The sequence below is a fragment of the Thamnophis elegans genome, chromosome 8, assembly GCF_009769535.1.
Source record: "Thamnophis elegans isolate rThaEle1 chromosome 8, rThaEle1.pri, whole genome shotgun sequence".
Taxonomy (NCBI): domain Eukaryota; kingdom Metazoa; phylum Chordata; class Lepidosauria; order Squamata; family Colubridae; genus Thamnophis; species Thamnophis elegans.
In genome coordinates, this window is record NC_045548.1 from 19,750,305 (window position 1) to 19,767,394 (window position 17,090).

A 17,090-nucleotide genomic window follows, 5' to 3' on the forward strand; every position below is an offset into this window, starting at 1 on the left:
GACCATTCATTTAAGGACAGTTCAAAATATGATGGTCTTGACAAAGATGACTTATGGCTTGTAATTGCACCTATGACCATCAAGCCCAGTGGTGGGTTTCAAAGTTTTAGAACCTCTTCTGTAGGTGGGTCTGCTTTGTGGCTTGCTGGCCATGTGACTGAGTGGGAGTGGCTTGGCAGTCATGTGACTGGGTGGGCGTGGCCAACTTGTGAAATGTGGTGAAACACACTTAACAACCCTCTTGCTTAGCAACCAAAATGTTGGCTCAGAAACTCTAGCATTTGAAGCACACAAGTCTTAAAGCTGTCAAGTTACAAGACCCTTGCACCCCTAACCCTTATAAAAAACCCAGGGGTGTTCAAACGTGACAGCTTTAAGACTTTAAGTTTTAGATAGGATTCTTCGAGGTGGATGGTGCGATTGGTGAGCCAGCCAATCAGTAAGCAGCAGGCGGGGCAAGCGTAGTGTGGATGGGGAGGGAGCTGGAACCGGTTCTAAACGGCACAGTAGATTTGTAGAATCTCTTCTATAGAAGAGGTTAGAACTGGCAGGAACCCACCCCTGATCAAGCCACTCCATGGTCTGGTGATTGAAATCTGATGCTTGGTAACTAGCTCTCATTTAGGACTAGTTGCAATCTAAATGCAGTCACATGATCTCTGTTTGCTATCTTTTTTGCGTATTTCCAGCAAAAGACATCCACTAGGGCAGGGGTGTTAAACTCTCAGGCCGCAGGCCGGATGCGTCACATTTTGGCCCTGGCTCCGCCCGGATTAGGGAAGGGGAAAAAAAGTCCTGATATGTCATGTGACAATGCAAGTTTGACACCCCTGCACTAGGGAGACTGGATTTGCCAAATGACAGTGTGATTTGGTTAAAGACTGTGGTGAATTGTTTAAACCATTATCATAAAACTGCTTCTGACTCAACTTACGATTGCAATAACGTAAGACAGAAATTCTGCTCCCAATTGTACCTGTAAGTTGAAGACAACCTGTATGTCCTCCAGGGTATATTAAACCTCCATTCATTATTCAGCAGACAAATTCTTTTAGCAAAGAACATTGTTCTTGCTTTATATTAATTACTTTGCAGTCCTTATTCTGACTAATACAGAACAAGCTTCTCTTAAGCTTCTCAACTCCATTGGAGAGATAAGAAGGACTGTTGCATTCTCAGCATATTAAAAAAATCAATATATGAGTTTCTGCTTTGAGGAGAAGTAGATATTAACGATCAGATTGATTCTTTTAAACATGACAAGGAGTGATAAGTTTACTTAATTTTCTTTTAGTTTATTGCTAACACTGAGCTTCAGTGTCACTTTTTTCTCTGTTAGGGGTTTTGTGTGTTCCATTGTTATGGCAGTGAGATCTGTCTGTGACACGGTGGATTGAATGTTTTGATGCAAATAGATTTTTAATGAAAAATTTAAATACCTTTCGAATTAACCTTTGCTTAAAAAAATGGGAGGTTTGGATAAAATTAAAGTTTATGTAAAAAAGGAGACTAGTGTAAGTTTTGATTAAGCGGTGTAACATCTGAATAGAATTAAAGAAATGAGGAACCTGTGGGCAGATATATTTCAGTGTTGTTTAAAAAAACTACTTAGTAAAGCAATGAACTGAATATGAAAAGATAAGTATTTTGAACAAAAAGGGAAGAATGAAAGAATCTAGACCTTATGTTTGGAAGAACAGGGATAACTGAATCATTAAGAGAGGAATTGATCCAAGAAAGGAAAAAGCCTGAGAACAAAATCAAAATAATTTCGGATTGATTTTATTTGGCGCAAGATAGAGCAGAGAATAACTCTCTCAAGTCCTGAAGATTCTGTTCTTCTGACCTGTCACAATGAAGAGCATTGTAGGAATCCTGGCTGTGCCTCTTTCCTAACTTTGCCTGACTCAAAAGCTAAAAACAGAAGAGCATTGAATTATGTGGACATTGAGGTAACTTCTAAATAAACAAATAAATATTGAACTATGAAGTGGGAGTATTGAGCTGTCATATGCAGTATGTCAACAATCACCCGTCATCCAGCTCCAAGGTCAAAAGTCCAATTCTAAAAGTCTGTTAAACTATGAGAAAAAAGGGAAAAAGAAGTTACAGAATTAATGTAAATGGAAGATCGGTGGTGGCGCAGTGGTTAGAATGAAGTATTTCATGCTAACTTTGCCCACTGCCAGGAGTTCAGTCCTGAGGGGCTCAAGGTTGACTCAGCCTTCCATCCTTCCGAGGTTGATAAGATTGTTGGGGGCAATAAGTTGACACTGTAAACCACTTAGAGAGGGCTGTAAAGCACTGTGAATCATTATATAAGTCTTAAATGCCATTTATATAAGAGGCCAATGAATTGTTTTGTGGATTCCCCTTAGTATTCCCCATGCTATGTTAGATATTTGAGTGAATTCAGCTGAGGTTGAGCCATGCTGAGTTGTGTCTCAGAATTTATGCTAATAGCATAAGCCATCCATTTGTAGGTTTACCAGCATATTTTTCATTCCTGTATTAAAAAGCTGTTCTATAGCAAATTAAGTAATAAATATTTAAAATCTAGCTTCAAGCTCAATTTCAAATTACATTATTTTTGATGCAGAATTATGAAATTGAGCATTAGTGGTACTAGATTATTTTTTTTTAAAAAATAAGTAGGGTGTTGGGTAAACACTGTCTGTTCCTGTAAGGAAAGCACTTGAGAATTTACACATACAGAATTCTTTGTTTTTTTTCCTTCCAGTGAAACATGTAGTGAAATGTCTGAGGTTTTCTACATTTCCTTGGTTATCCCTGACCACCACAGATAGACATGTTCTTTCATCAAGTGAAAGGTAATATAAAATTAACACTTAATTTATTTCAGAAGAATAAGTATATTTTGCCTCAGCTTATGAATGATTTTGAAGAGTGTAACTTTAGCAAAACTATGACAAAATAAACTAATACCCCCCCCCCTCCCAGCTTAATTGGAGAAAAGTTCACACCACAATTGGTTTTTATATTCTTCCCAATTCTAGCCCTCTAATTGATGCTCTTGCTGAAGCTACATTTTCCCAACTTGGCTTGATTTCATTGGCAAAACATTAATCTCCTTAATGGTAAGCTCCCATTGATTAATCTTACAGTATGCATTTAAAAGCCTGTGGTGTACTGAAATGAATGGGGCTTAAAAAGATTCTAGATTTGCCTGAATTGTGCTCAGTAGCAGCTACCTGTATTGTAATGTTAGCTACAGTCTATAACAGTATATATTGTTTATAGAAACAATACAGTACTGTAGAGCCTCAAGACATGGAAATTAGCTCTCACAGATCACCAAGGACTGTTAAGTTACACTATAGGTGGTAAGAAAGCTTGTTAGGAAGAAGAAACAAGGCAATATTTGAAGGTTCCCAGCGGCTAGAAATTCAATAACTTTATACTGTACTAAAAACAGCAAAATAAACATGTTAGTAATTATGCAAGTCAGTGCAGGGGGCTTATTCTTTTTGCATAATATCCTAGACCCATTTCTAGAAAAACTCATGAGTAACAAACAGCAGAGATACCATGTTATAAAGTGATGATTGCTGGAAAGTCCATGGGATACTGAGACAAAACTATTCTCAAGCTATGTTTTATGTCTCAACAGTTAAACTATGCGGATCCAAACTATTTATGTTGTTGGTTTATTATCCATCCCAAAACTAAATTAATGAGAAAGATTTAAATAAGTTTGCTAAGCAAATGCCTAGCGTCATCATTTACATGTATTTTTCAGTTCACTGAGAAGCAAAAACTCCAAGTTAATTTGGAATACTTGTGAGCTTCTGCGAGATGTTATCATGCAAGACTTTCCTGCTGAGATCTTTTTACAGAGGCCAAAGATTGTTCAGGTTAGAATGTTTTCATTTAATTAAAATATTTCATTGGTTCCTTTGGGTAAAGTCATATTTGGAAACCTTGAAGTTGTCAGGATCACTGGTTTGAAATACATCATGACAGCAAGACATTTTTCTACACTCAAGCCAATATATTCAAAAGTGAACCTTTCACTCTTACTAACTCCAGAGGTAGATATTAGATTTCCCTGATGATGCTTCCGATGAGAAGGATTTTGCAAAATCACCATCAGTTGATTGCAAAAAGCAGTGCTACTTAGAAAAAGCTTGCATCCTGTAACAATATCTTTAACACCAAACATCATCTGCCTATCCAAGATCTTGGGAAAGACTTGATAGTTGGATAAAAATACTAAATTCAAGTCTAACCATCTGGCTGAGTAATATTGGCCTGCATGATTTTGGTTTCATTGGACTAGAGGGGTTTTTTTCCTCCCAAAAGTTTCGCTTCCTGAAAAAGTTGGTTACACTCTTTCAACTAAACAGCAAAGATAGTTTCAGAATGACTATATTACACAGGAATCTTGAGAAATAGGAAATTAACTTTTAATAATTACTATGCTCCATGAGTTGAACAAGGCTAAAAATGTTTTGCTGCTGATTTTCAGTATCAGTACCATATTTCCCCAAAAATAAGGTGTTATTTTCTTTTTACTCCCGAAATAAGGACTTGGCCTTATTTTCAGGGAGCTCTTATTATTTTTGAGGTGCGAGGGGCTGCGAGTGGGGTCACCTCATGGCTGCTTCTGTGTTGCAATATTTTCAGAGAGGGCTTATTTTCAGAGGAGGGCTTATTTTAGCGCATGCACTCAAAAGCCCAATTGGGCTTATTATTCGGGGAGGTCTTATTTTTGGGGAAATGGTATCTGATGTATCTCACTGCAGTATCCAACAATGGTCAGCCACCATTGATGGATTCCAGTTGCCCATTCTTCCATTGTGGCAATGTCCTTGTGAAAGCTTTCACCATGTTCACCAATGGCTGCATCTAGATTTTCAGGAAAGAAGTTCACGTGTGAATGCAGAAAATGAATCTTCAGTGACATGTTGCACTGCATGGTCTTGTCTGCTGTAAGAAATGTGTCAACCAGCTGAATGTATTTTTATACTCTGTAGTTGCCAAAACAAATTCTCAACAGCTTCTTTGAATGCTTTCCTTACATCTCTGAACCATCTTAAGTCTTCAATTGGAAATGGGAAATAGTGGTTGTCTTCTTAAGCCTGACAAATCTGACATTTGATATTATAAGTAATATGGGAAACAAAGGTAATGTTTGCCTGATACAGGCCCGAGGTTCATCTAAAATAAGAATTGCTTTGATTATATGGATATGATTCCATTTAATGTATAGCCTATAATTTAGTGTATTTATATAGAACTCCGGGGATAGATGTTTATACTCGCATAGAAAATTGCAATCCCTAAGGATGTTTACAAGAGAGTTCACTTCCTGAACAAAATAAAAATCATCCTCCTGGGTAATGGTTTCTGAAAAATAAATGTTTTATAGTCAGTCCTTTATATCATGGATGATGACCAAAATCCAAATGTTGTATATTGAAATAATCTATTGAAAAGTACAACTATAAAAGTCCTGAATGTTTGCACTGCATAAATTCCATGGACTCATGTTTGTCTCTGATTTGCAATATTTTGGCAAGAAATATTTAGGAAAGAAGCTTCAGCAATAAATATTTAGGGTACACTGAATATATTAACCAGGCAGATATGTATAATATTAAAAGTATTTTGCTGAAGTCATCAAAATGTACTTGTGTTTATTTTAGAGTCTTCTGTGTCTAACAACGCTAGGCCTTGCAAAAGATGGACAACACCATTTGGCATTGCAAGCTCTCTTATGTCTAGAGCAACTGTGTGTTTTCTTAAGGAACAGACTGAACTTCCATAGAGATCCAAGTTTTGTTTCAAGTGATACAGGTCTGCATATAGCTCATCAGGATAACCTGAGTCTGTTTTATTCACTGTGAACTTAATGATTTCTTCTCCCCCACCCTCCCCTGTTTTAAGTAAGATGTAGAAGTGTATTGCTCAAATGGCTTTTACTATGGGAGGTTTTAAAAAAAAAGTTGTGGAGAAGAGTGTGAGGATTCAAATTCAATTTACTTCCTGTGGCTAAGGAGTCTGTTCTATCTAAAAATGCTAATAAGAAAATGAAATGGTGGCTTGTAACAGTTAAAATAGTGAAAAGAAAATAGCAGTGTTGGGAAGTAATCGTTTCAAGCAGTTTAATAATGGAATTATAAATATTATCTCCAGGATACCATATATTATCCAATGGAACCTGGATCTGTCTTTATTTTAGCTTTTTTTTCAGGATTTCCTTCACAAATGACAGAATGACAAGTGGTTCTGGATATGTTGATTGTACAGATAGTCCTCGACTTACAACCACTGTTGAGACAGTTGCTACATGAATTTTGCCCCATTTTATGACCTTCCTTTCCACAGTTGTTAAGTGAATCACTGCAGTTGTTAAGTTAGTAACACGGTCATTAAGTAAATCCTGTTTCCCCATTGGCTTTTCTTGTCAGAAGATCACAAAGAGAATTATATGGCCCCAGCTGTCATAAATATGGATCCTATTATGACCCTTCTTGTATACAATGAGAGTATTCAATCCAGTAAAGTATTGCTAAACTTAAAATGGCTTTTTGTGGATTAGCTTTCAGACTATTGTGAAGTCTCAGTAAAATAATTTCACAGAAGGGAGCAAGGAGTAGTAAATGTAAAGCAAACTAAGAGATGCCAGAACCTCAAGAGTAAGGTAACCAAGCTTTAGGAGCTGATGAACATTTAGTTGTCCTTCATGATCTATATCCGTGTTGGCGAACTTTTTCAGCACCAAGTGCTGAAACGGAAGTGTACGCGTGCATCCACAGGTGCAAGTGCCGGAAACCAGTAGAGCAGTCGGCCAGTACGCATGTGTCCACCAGGAAGATGATCTTCCGGTTTCTAGCATGCATGCACACATCAAGATCAGCTGGCCAGTGCACATGCACGTACCGGAAACTGGAAGATCATCTTCCTGGTGCGCTGCTCTTCCAGTTTCCGGCACTCCCATGCATGTGAAGACCAGCTGGCCAGAGTGCCGGAATACGGAAGAGCAACGGGCAATGGCTTGCATGCCTGGAGAGATGGCTCTGTGTGCTACTTCCGGCACATGTGCCATAGGTTTGCCATCACGGATCTATGCGATGAAGACCATCTTCACTTCTGGATTGAACTTGAAGGTCTGGAAGTTTTCAAAAAGAGATTGGACAACCAATTGTTCGAAATGATGGAGGGCCTCCTGCTCAAGCAGGGGTTGGACCAGAAGACCTCCAAGGTCCCTTCCAACTCTTATTATTCTATATTCTATGAGTCAGTTGCCAATCATCTAAATTTTGATTGAATGACCAACCATGAGAGATGCTGCAATGGTCATGTTACTTTTTCCAGTGCCACTGTAACTTTAAACAATCACTAAATGTTGTAAGTCGAGGACTACTTGTAGCTATTCTCCACACATAGGAAAAGTCTATAGCTATTGCAGCAAGGACTTTATTTGAAGCTCCTTAGCTAATCCCGTAGATCACACCAGCAATTTCTCATTGTGTTTTATCAGTTGGGGTCCGGCTTAGGTATGCATTAATCCTGCCCTATTTTACACTCATTATTATTTTTTCCTTTTTCCATATTTTTTCGTCCTCCTCTCCCTCATTTTTTTTGTTGCATTTTATAGTTTTAGCAAAAGGGAAAGGAATTTTTCCAGCTGAATTTCAAATATCTGAAACACCAAAATCTTCTGAGCATTTTAGTACAGCCCGATGGCAGGGATCATGCCTTCCACTGAATATATTTTTTTCCTATGCAGAAAGAAATAGATTTTTCCTTTTAAGTAAAAGTATGTGTTAGTGATATGACAGAGGTGATATCTACGTATCTATGTGTGTTCTGAAAGGTACCATTTCCCAGAATTCGTCAATGTCATATTGCCAAGATGCCCGAAGATTTCCTCATTCGCAGAATCCATCTCCTGGAAGCAGCAGCCCTCGACCTTCTGTAATAGGACGTATAGGCCAGCGTCCAAGGGGTGATGGTCAGGATTGGGATGCAGAATCTTCCAAGTAAGAAGACATCTGGGAATATTATGATTATTACAAAAGGAACATGTTCCTCCTCCTCCTCCTCCTCCTCCTCCTCCTCCTCCTCCTCCTCCTCCTCCTCCTCCTCCTCCCCCCTTCCTGATTTACATTATTTAGTTATTGATTTGTAGGTCCTTCAACAATAGTTTAAATGAAATTATATCTAAACTATAAATATAGTTTATCCGAAACACCAAATCTTCTGAGCATTCTTTGTTCTTGTTCTTATTTGTATCAATTATATTGGTGGAACAACACAGTGAAATAGTTAAATAGTTGAACAACACAGTGAAACAGAACATACCTGTAAGTCTGGAGTAATTAAAATTTCCTTCTGCTGCCATTGGATTAGGCCAGGATTCACAAAAGAAGACCGACAGATATGTCCCAGGATAATGTTGCAGGATCCTATCTGGGCTGGTTATGGGTTTAATCTTCTGAGCTTTTGGACCCATACTGGAGCCCATCCTCAGGGAACTTCTCTCTCACCAGAATGCTCAGAAGTCTAAACCTCTGGTTCCAGTTACCAACCAGATTGTAAAATAAGATTATTTGGAATGGTATTATTTCCTTTAATATAAGTATTTCAGTGTTGCTATTCCAGAAAATAATAAAAAATTGCACAAAAGGCAATTCTATTTTTTAAGATTTCATAAAAACAAGTATTCTCTTGTATGCAATTACACCCTTTTCCAGAAATTTGTATCATTGCATCTACAAGCACGCAGTGAATTCCTATTCTTGACCACATAGGTAGTATAAACAACTTGGGCATACAACGAAGCAAAATGTAGGATGAGCTATATAAAAGCTTAGTAGTGGAAGATGTAGATAAATAATTATGTACCCAATGAATGTGATGATCTTGACTATGAAATCCTAATTGGGTTGGGCAAATGTAGAAGTCTTTGAAGTTGCAGTTATCTCAAGAAGCTTTATAGCCCAACACCAAAAAAAGGGTGGGAAGAGGGGAATAAGATTGTCCTGTGGCAGCATCCTAAATATGGAATTATCTTGCCCCAATGGATAAATTAGCTACAATACTAATATAATTTTATGCAGGCAGAAAGAAGGCTTTTGATTCTTCCTTGCCTTCAGTGGCAGTCAATTCTAACCTCTCCATTTTCTTTGACTTGTTAAGGTCTGTTTTCAATTCTATTTGATACATCTGTTTTTTAGGAGGCTTTATAGTATTATAAACCACTTATAAAGATCTTGTTGACAAAAGATTTGCTTTATCCACAGGGGAAGGAACTCGGATGGAATTACAGATCCATCAATTGTAGTTTGAATAGAATAAAAAAAATTTAGGCCAGTTTTCCCATTCAGCCTGATTATTGGTTATTTTTATAATATAATACTGGCTATAGAAACATAGCGCCTTTTTTATATATATCATTGTTTTGTTTTGTTTTTCGTAGTGGAGGCAGTGCTCACGGTAATGTAACTTCTAGAATATCCAATCCATCACCTTTGGATATGGGTCATGTTGACCTGCCAGAACTGGAAAATGTGGACACTATGGAGTTACAGTTTCAACAATTTAGTCTTCCTCAGTTCTGTGTAGCCATTTTGGAACATGTGATACCTCTTCTTAAAACAGGTAACGTTTATTTTTAAAGGAATTTTTGCTTACAGTAATCATATTTTACTTCCAACCATTTTTTTTCTCCACACAAAGAATAGGCTTGACATGGCAATCTGAACGCTTTAGTTGTGAATCTAAGCACTCGCATTTACATTTTTCATATCTGTCTAACAGTCGGTGTGAAAACTGTAGTGTTTTGGAAAATTTAAAACCTGTGTTTTGGGGCTCTGCCTTATATTCAGCTTATCTCCTTTTAGTTTATGATTCTTTCTGCACAAAGGGGAGCTCAAAAGCAAGATAGAATAGCAACAGTTTTATTGTCTGTTTCAAAATTTTGTTTATAAAGGTTGGATTGATCCACCCAATATGATTGTATGGCATCTTTCCTTCATGTCGATTAGGGCATTCTGCATGGTTCTTCCTTCCCTCTGCTTCTTTCCTTGTAGCAACCAATGAGCTTCACTTTGACAGATAGTTTATAGTTTATAAAGCTGGTTGAGGTTACTGTTTTATTTTAACATCGAGCTGTCTAGTTTTATTGTCTTTTACCATTTTACTTTAAGATTAAAAGAAAATATTTTGACAAATGGGATAGGGGAGATAGGGGAATTGTTGAAGGGAATGGACTGGAAGATTAGGTGGGATTTAATGGCTCCACTTTCTTGAGGCGTTGCAGGAAAAATGCCTTCTTTACAAGGTGTAATTTGTAGCTAGCTGTTTGATAAAGTGGTAGCTGTTTATAATGTATTTTCATGTGGAGAGAAGAACTGAAGAAAGTAGCAGACTTGGTCGGAAGAATTTTCATACTGTTTTCATCAGGAAGGGACTATCTTAAAAATTTAGAAACTTTAGAAGTTCCAGAACTGAGCATTAAGATTGAAGCAATGGTTGATACCAATGGGTTTTTCGTTGTTGTAACACCACTCTGTTTCTAAGGCTAGTTTGAAGAGTTGTTACTGATACTTAAAACTGTCCCCAAGCATTCAATATCTGAAGTGCAGTCTTCTTTCGGAATAACACTTCCTGAATTGCCTCTGAAGCTTTATTCTGGCTGCACACACAAAATGAAATTAGACAGAGAACTGTGAGTAGTTTATAGTGTGGATACTATTTATGGAATGCCTTTGTCCAATTATTACCATATAGGCGTTCAGATTAAATGTTGATAGCTTGATTTTGAAATGTCAAGTGCCTAATTGGGTTTGAAAGGAAGGTTTTATATACACCCTTCTGTTATTTACTGATTTATGCTATTTTTTATTTCTCTTTTTACTTCTTATAATGGCATGGTACCCTATACTGAAAGCCTTTGTTAAAATATACACATGACCCTCATTTAACATCTATTCATTCAACAATAATTCAAAAGTTACAGCGCTGACAAAAATTGACTTGTGACTGGTTCTTCCACTTACGACTGTCGCAGCGCTCCTGTGGTCATATGATAAAAATTCAAGCCAGCTCTTATTTACGGCTGCCCGCCCCCTCCTGCTGACCTTTGTCATCTTTACCTACCTTCTGCTACTTGTCACCCATAAAGCCCTCCATGGTAGTGGATCTGGGTACTTGAGAGACCGCCTACTGCCAATTACCTCCACACGACCTATTAGATCTCATCGATTAGGCCTCCTCCGAGTTCCATCTGCTGGTCAATGCCGACTGGCAACCACGCGGAGGAGAGCCTTCTCGGTGGCAGCTCCGACCCTATGGAACGATCTCCCCGTGGAGATTCGTACCCTCACCACCCTCCAGACCTTCCGCACAGCCCTTAGAATCTGGCTATCCCGTCAGGCCTGGGGGGGAACATTGTAACCCGCCCGAATGGTATGAATGTTGTGTTTTAATTATGTATTGTCTTATATGTAAAAAGTCTGTTTCCCCCCTTTCCTTTTTGGATTGTGAGCCGCCCTGAGTCCCCCCAGGGAAAAGGGCGGCATATAAATAAACCTTCTAAATCTAAATCTAATTCTCTCTCCTGGAGGTCACCATCCTGGTCTTGCCCAAAGAAATGTGTTCTTACTGCATTGCTCAGTGATGGAAATTCCAGTCCCAATTGCTGTTATTAACTGAGCACTACTTGTAGTAGTATTGTATAACAGTGTTTCATTTAGGAAATATTAAACATCTAAACGGCCTTTGGCAAGAAAAATGTTTAAGACTTCTAAGGTGCTGCTGGACATTTAGTATAGTGCAGTTTCATCTGAGCAACCAGCACCACAACGCATGGAGGGGAAATCTGTAATGATCCTTCTTTTAATACTTCTTTATTTAAGAAATCCTTACCAATTAACATATTGCATTATTCAGCAGGAAGGAACATGACTGCTTCAATCCTTCTCTGTTTATCAATTCTCAGGTAGTAGGAGAATAACCATAAAAGTGTTGGAATTGGTTGCCGAAGACCTGCTACTTATTGTTGATGCTGTGTCTGAAGATGTTTGGGAAGACGAAAGTCTCTTTGGTCAAGAATTTGTGAGAATTTAAAATTATTCTATTTTAACCAGAATAATTTGCTTATTTATTTGTTTGCTAGTTATAGTTATGCACCACCATAATCAAGGACCAATTCCATGCAGTGATTGTAAGCTTATCTTAAATGTGTCATCTTTTTATCTTTAAGATAAAAAATATTATGTCTATTTTATCTCTGTTTTAAGCCTACCATTATGATGAAGGGTTTATAAACAATAATTTTTAAAAATTGAATGATACATTCTGTATTCTTTTTTTAACATCCAGTCATGAGTAAAAGTAAAATTACATAAAAAGTCATTGAGGGAGTTAAGAGTGATCATTCTCTCCGTGGTCCTCTTCAATTTCCTCTCTGTTGTACTCTTGCAAGGTCCTCCATGGTCCTGTTGTGTGGTCCTCCATTCCATCTCTGTGGTCCTCTTCAATTTCTTCAATACTCTTCTTAAGAGTAGGAATATGCAAATAAATATGCAAGTTGTGACAAAGTTGATTTTTTTTGTCTAGTTATCTAAAAAACTCCTTGAAACATAAAGTAACAAAGAACAAAATAACATTCTTAATGGAAAACATCATAAACTAATGCATAAGATGCATTAGAAGTCCACATCACCTCAACAATTGCGCTGACATGGTATTTTTAAAAAAATAGGTTGGAACATACTTTCTTTGTAGATTTGTAATGATTAAAAAAAATCAATTGTTCAGGAATTTATTTTGGCATGAAATCAAAATAGAGCTCGGAGAAATACATGTTTGTGACTTTTATTTTGGTTAGCCAGCATAAATGCTATTCATTGATAGGAATATGAGATAGAAATTAAATAACTAAATTAAACAATGAATGAATTCTCCAGGGAGGCTTTATCTTCAAACAGTCCCTGCATTAGCAAGTGACTATTCCTGGCACCTGTTGGGAGTATTGATTTGCAACTTTTTTTGTTTCATCTACAGAAAGAAAAACTGACCGGAGTCCTAGATTCATTAGGTGAAATCATTACCTATCACAAAATCAACACTAGCTCAGAAAAACCTGAGCTTGCAGTAGTGCACCACAGGATGGCATTTGTTAGCGTTTCGCTTTTCACAGTTCGACTTCTGCAAGTATTGCTACCTGTAGAGAAGGTGAGATGTGCCCATTTCTTTACAGCTCAAGGTTATGTTGGGAAAAATGCTTAAGATAGCATGCATTTAAATGATAATGTTTCAAACCGGTCAGTCCTAGAGGAGATCAACCCCGACTGCTCCTGCTTCAGGCCAGATCCTGAAGATGAAACTCAAATACTTTGGTCACCTAATGAGAAGGAGGGACTCACTGGAGAAGAGCCTAATGCTGGGAATGATTGAGAGCAAAAGAAGAAGGGGATGACAGAGAATGAGGTGGCTGGATGGAGTCACCAAAGCAGGAGGTGTGAGCTTAAATGGACTCCGGGGGATGGTAGAGGACAGGAAGGCCTGGAGGAACCTTGTCCATGGGGTCGCAATGGGTCGGACACGACCGCAACTAACAACAACAAATTTCAATTAGACACAGATAAAGGAAAATACAGTGCAGAACTCTTAAAAACAAGCAAGAGCCCTCTTTCTTAGGTAAAGGTTTTTCCCTATTTCCCTCCAGGTCATCTCCCTGACTCTCTACAATATCAAACAATCTATAGCGGTGATGGTGAACCTATGGCACGTATGCCCATAGTGGCACGCTAAGCCATGTCGCCCGGCATGGACAGCCTTACCTATTTGTCTTCCGGGCTTATGGTGCACATGCACATGCGATGATCAGTTGTCCTTCACATGCGTTGCATTGCCCAAAACCGGTGTGTGCATGTGCTCTGGCCAACTGATTATTGGGTGCATATGCGTGCCAGAACCCGGAAATTCGGCTTATCCGGAGCGCAATTCCTTCATGTACACAGCAGTGCCAAAAACTGGTGTGTGCATGCATGCTGGCCAGCTGATTGTCTGGGCCCGCATGTGTAGTACAAGCCAGAAATTCGGCTTTTCCGGAGTGCAGCTCTGACAAGCGTGTACATGGGGGACATTTCCGCACAACCTTTTTGGCACTCGGTGCCAAAAAGGTTTGCCATCACTGACCTATAGCATCTAATATATTACTAGAAGTAGTTGATGTTCTGTTTAGCTTTGAAACATAGTCATCAGTATCTGGTCTTCATTGTTTTGCTTTTGTCATGCTAAGTAGTTGCTTTGACTTGGTGTTCAAATTTTGACCTCCTTATACTGATGTTTTCAATTGCAGTTGTCAAAGAAAAGCCACTTGATGTTGTTGTTCACGCAGAATAGATTTCTGGTCTGACTTACAGACCTTGTATTGGTGATGTTGTGCAATAAATAAGTGGAAGGTATTGCAAAACAGCATTTTAAAGGAACAAGTATAAAAATGACAAGTGCATTGTCTGCCCCCTAGTGGCTGGATAGGAATTTTACATCTTTAAATGACTGCTACTAATCTTGAGATTTTTCTGATAATTGTCAATTCTGTTGTGTCTGAGAGGTTATTCTTCCGTCTGATTTCAATTATAAATTGGTACAGATCGTCTTTGACATGCAACCATTCATTTAGCAACTATTCAAAGTTAAAGTAGCATTTCAAAATGGGTTAGGACTTTTGACCCATCCTCGCACTTACGACTGTTACAACCTCCTCACTGTCTCACGGGTGCTTGGAAAACGGCATATATTTCTGGTGGTTGCAGTGTCTCAAGGTGATATGATTGCAATTTCCAATCTTCCCAGATGGCTTCCAACAAGCAAATGGGGAAGCTGAATTCATTTAACAATCATGATTCACTTAAGAACGGCAATGATTCACTTAACAATTTTAGCATAAACAGTCATAAAGCCATGTGCAATGTCCTTCCTTAGCAATGCAAGTTTTTGTCCCAATTGTGGTCAAAAATCAAGAACTATTTATAATGTTAAAAAACATTGATGGTAACTTGTGTAATTTTACTGCTCTATATTCCTGCTTAAAAATTGCTTTGCTGCATTGCAAACGTCAGCTGTTATAGATATCATTTGTATGTTTGTAAAATATATAATTGTTCTTTTTTCCTTTACAGAACCGTTTAAAATAATATGTACAGGTAGTCCTCAACTTATAACCACAGTTGAGCCCAACATTTCTGTTGCTAAAGGAAACATTTGTTAAGTGAAATTTGCCTCATTTTACGACCTTTCTTGGCACAGTCCTTAAATGGATAATTCCAGCTGTTACACTAGTAACACGATTGTTAAGTGAATCTGGCTTCCCCATTGATTTTGCTCGTCAGAAGGTCGGAAAAGGTGATCACATGACTCCAAAACACTGCAACTGTCAGAAATATGAGTCAGTTGCCAAGCATGTGAATTTGATCATGTGGCCATGGGGATTCTGCAAAAGCCCTGAGTTACTTTTTTCAATGCCTTGTAACTTTGAATGTCATTAAATGAACTGCTGTAACTGCTGTATTTGTGATGATAAATTCATTCCATTTGATGATGCAATATAATTTATGAAGCAGCTGAAATAGTTAGTAAAAGAAGGCCAAAATAGAGATTTACCTGGTGGGCGCAGAAATAAGCAAAATGTAAACATTTCTTGGGGGGGGGGGATTATTAAAATCGCTTTTTGGGGTAAGAGAACTCAGTTCCCAAGAGATAGATTTTAGACCTTTAAAATAATCTAGAAGAAAGCAATAAGAGATTAAAGATCCTGGCATATGCCTGTCCCAGGAAATCAAATAATTACCTTATTAAATTAAGCATAGTTTTTTTTTGGGGGGGGGGGGTTGCAAACATTCCACATAAAACCTGGGTTACTACCTTAGCTGGAGGTGCTGAATTCTGAATGTATTTTTAATTCTTTTATCTCATATTAACTATTTTAACAGTAGTTAAAAATTCCCAAGAGATTTACTATCACTTTGATATAATTTGATGTAATATCTCTGCAAATTAAACATAATTTTGTTTGAAGAAATTATGTTGGTCACATATTCAAAATAATCAAAAGTTAAGACTAATATTTATTATATAGGTTGACTTTTAGAGTCTAAGCCTTTTTTCTTTTATTCCCTCCAGGCCACTAGTGTTTTACCAGAGACTTTAGTGACAGCTTTGTTCGTCCTTTCTGTGGACATGCCATTTTCCTTAGAATATCCAAATATACATGAGTCAGTCATCGCTTATTTGGAACAAATGAATTCAGAAAACTACAGTATTTATAAACAAGCTGCAGAAGCTGCCCATTCAATGGAGTGTGCTTGTAATTTTATGCTGGATGTTCGCAAAAAGGTAAGACATTCAGCTTAAGTGAACTTCAATTGGGGGGGGGCGTGTAAAATGTCATGTATGCCTCCCTAGACCTAGTTAAATGTTCTAAGTGTACTTCTGATCATCAGCATTTTCAATATTTAATAATTTGATATCGTTATTGATAATTCTACTGGTAAACTGACTTGTCTTGTCTATAGAAGTTTTGAGAGTTGCTGCTACTTGTTACATTCATCTTTACTAGATAATTATTTTTGTTGATCGTCTGAGTGCAAGTTAATCATTAATTCATCTGTCTATTCTTTAAAATGAAATATGTTTTACTTTTTTAAAAGGGAGAAAAAAATCTTCTTGATTTACTTGAACTGGCGGAACAAGCCATGAAAAGTCTTCCATTTCACCATTATTTTGTTCTACTTAAGGAATACCTCAACATTTGCTCAGATATGTAAGTTGGGCAATTTGCATGCCATATGAAAATCTTATATTAGGATTCTGTGATGACGTTTTCAGCTATTACATACATAAATTGTTCTTTTGACTGAATAAAAATATTGGATAAATTATTTATGTTTTGTTGCTTTTAAAATAATGGAAAAGGAGAAAAAGAAATGAATAAAACGCAAAAATACAAGTGGTCTTTGATTTACAACCACAAATGAACCCAAAATATGTTGCTTAGTTTGCCCCATTTTACAACTTTTGTTGTTACATTAAGAGCCGTGGTGGCACAGTAG

At 37.5% G+C, this 17,090-nt stretch overlaps 1 protein-coding gene across 2 annotated transcripts in view; it reads left to right on the forward strand.

Moving 5' to 3' along the window:
- RTTN (rotatin) overlaps window positions 1–17,090 on the forward strand; it is a 101,031-nt gene that overhangs the window by 6,373 nt on the left and 77,568 nt on the right. For both annotated transcript variants that reach the window (XM_032223051.1, XM_032223052.1), the window contains exons 5-13: window positions 2,741–2,831; window positions 3,761–3,875; window positions 5,670–5,820; window positions 7,844–8,009; window positions 9,449–9,630; window positions 11,972–12,087; window positions 13,039–13,209; window positions 16,162–16,374; window positions 16,689–16,801. In XM_032223051.1, coding sequence (XP_032078942.1) covers window positions 2,741–2,831; window positions 3,761–3,875; window positions 5,670–5,820; window positions 7,844–8,009; window positions 9,449–9,630; window positions 11,972–12,087; window positions 13,039–13,209; window positions 16,162–16,374; window positions 16,689–16,801 — 1,318 coding nt within the window. The remainder of the gene's footprint in view (window positions 1–2,740; window positions 2,832–3,760; window positions 3,876–5,669; window positions 5,821–7,843; window positions 8,010–9,448; window positions 9,631–11,971; window positions 12,088–13,038; window positions 13,210–16,161; window positions 16,375–16,688; window positions 16,802–17,090) is intronic.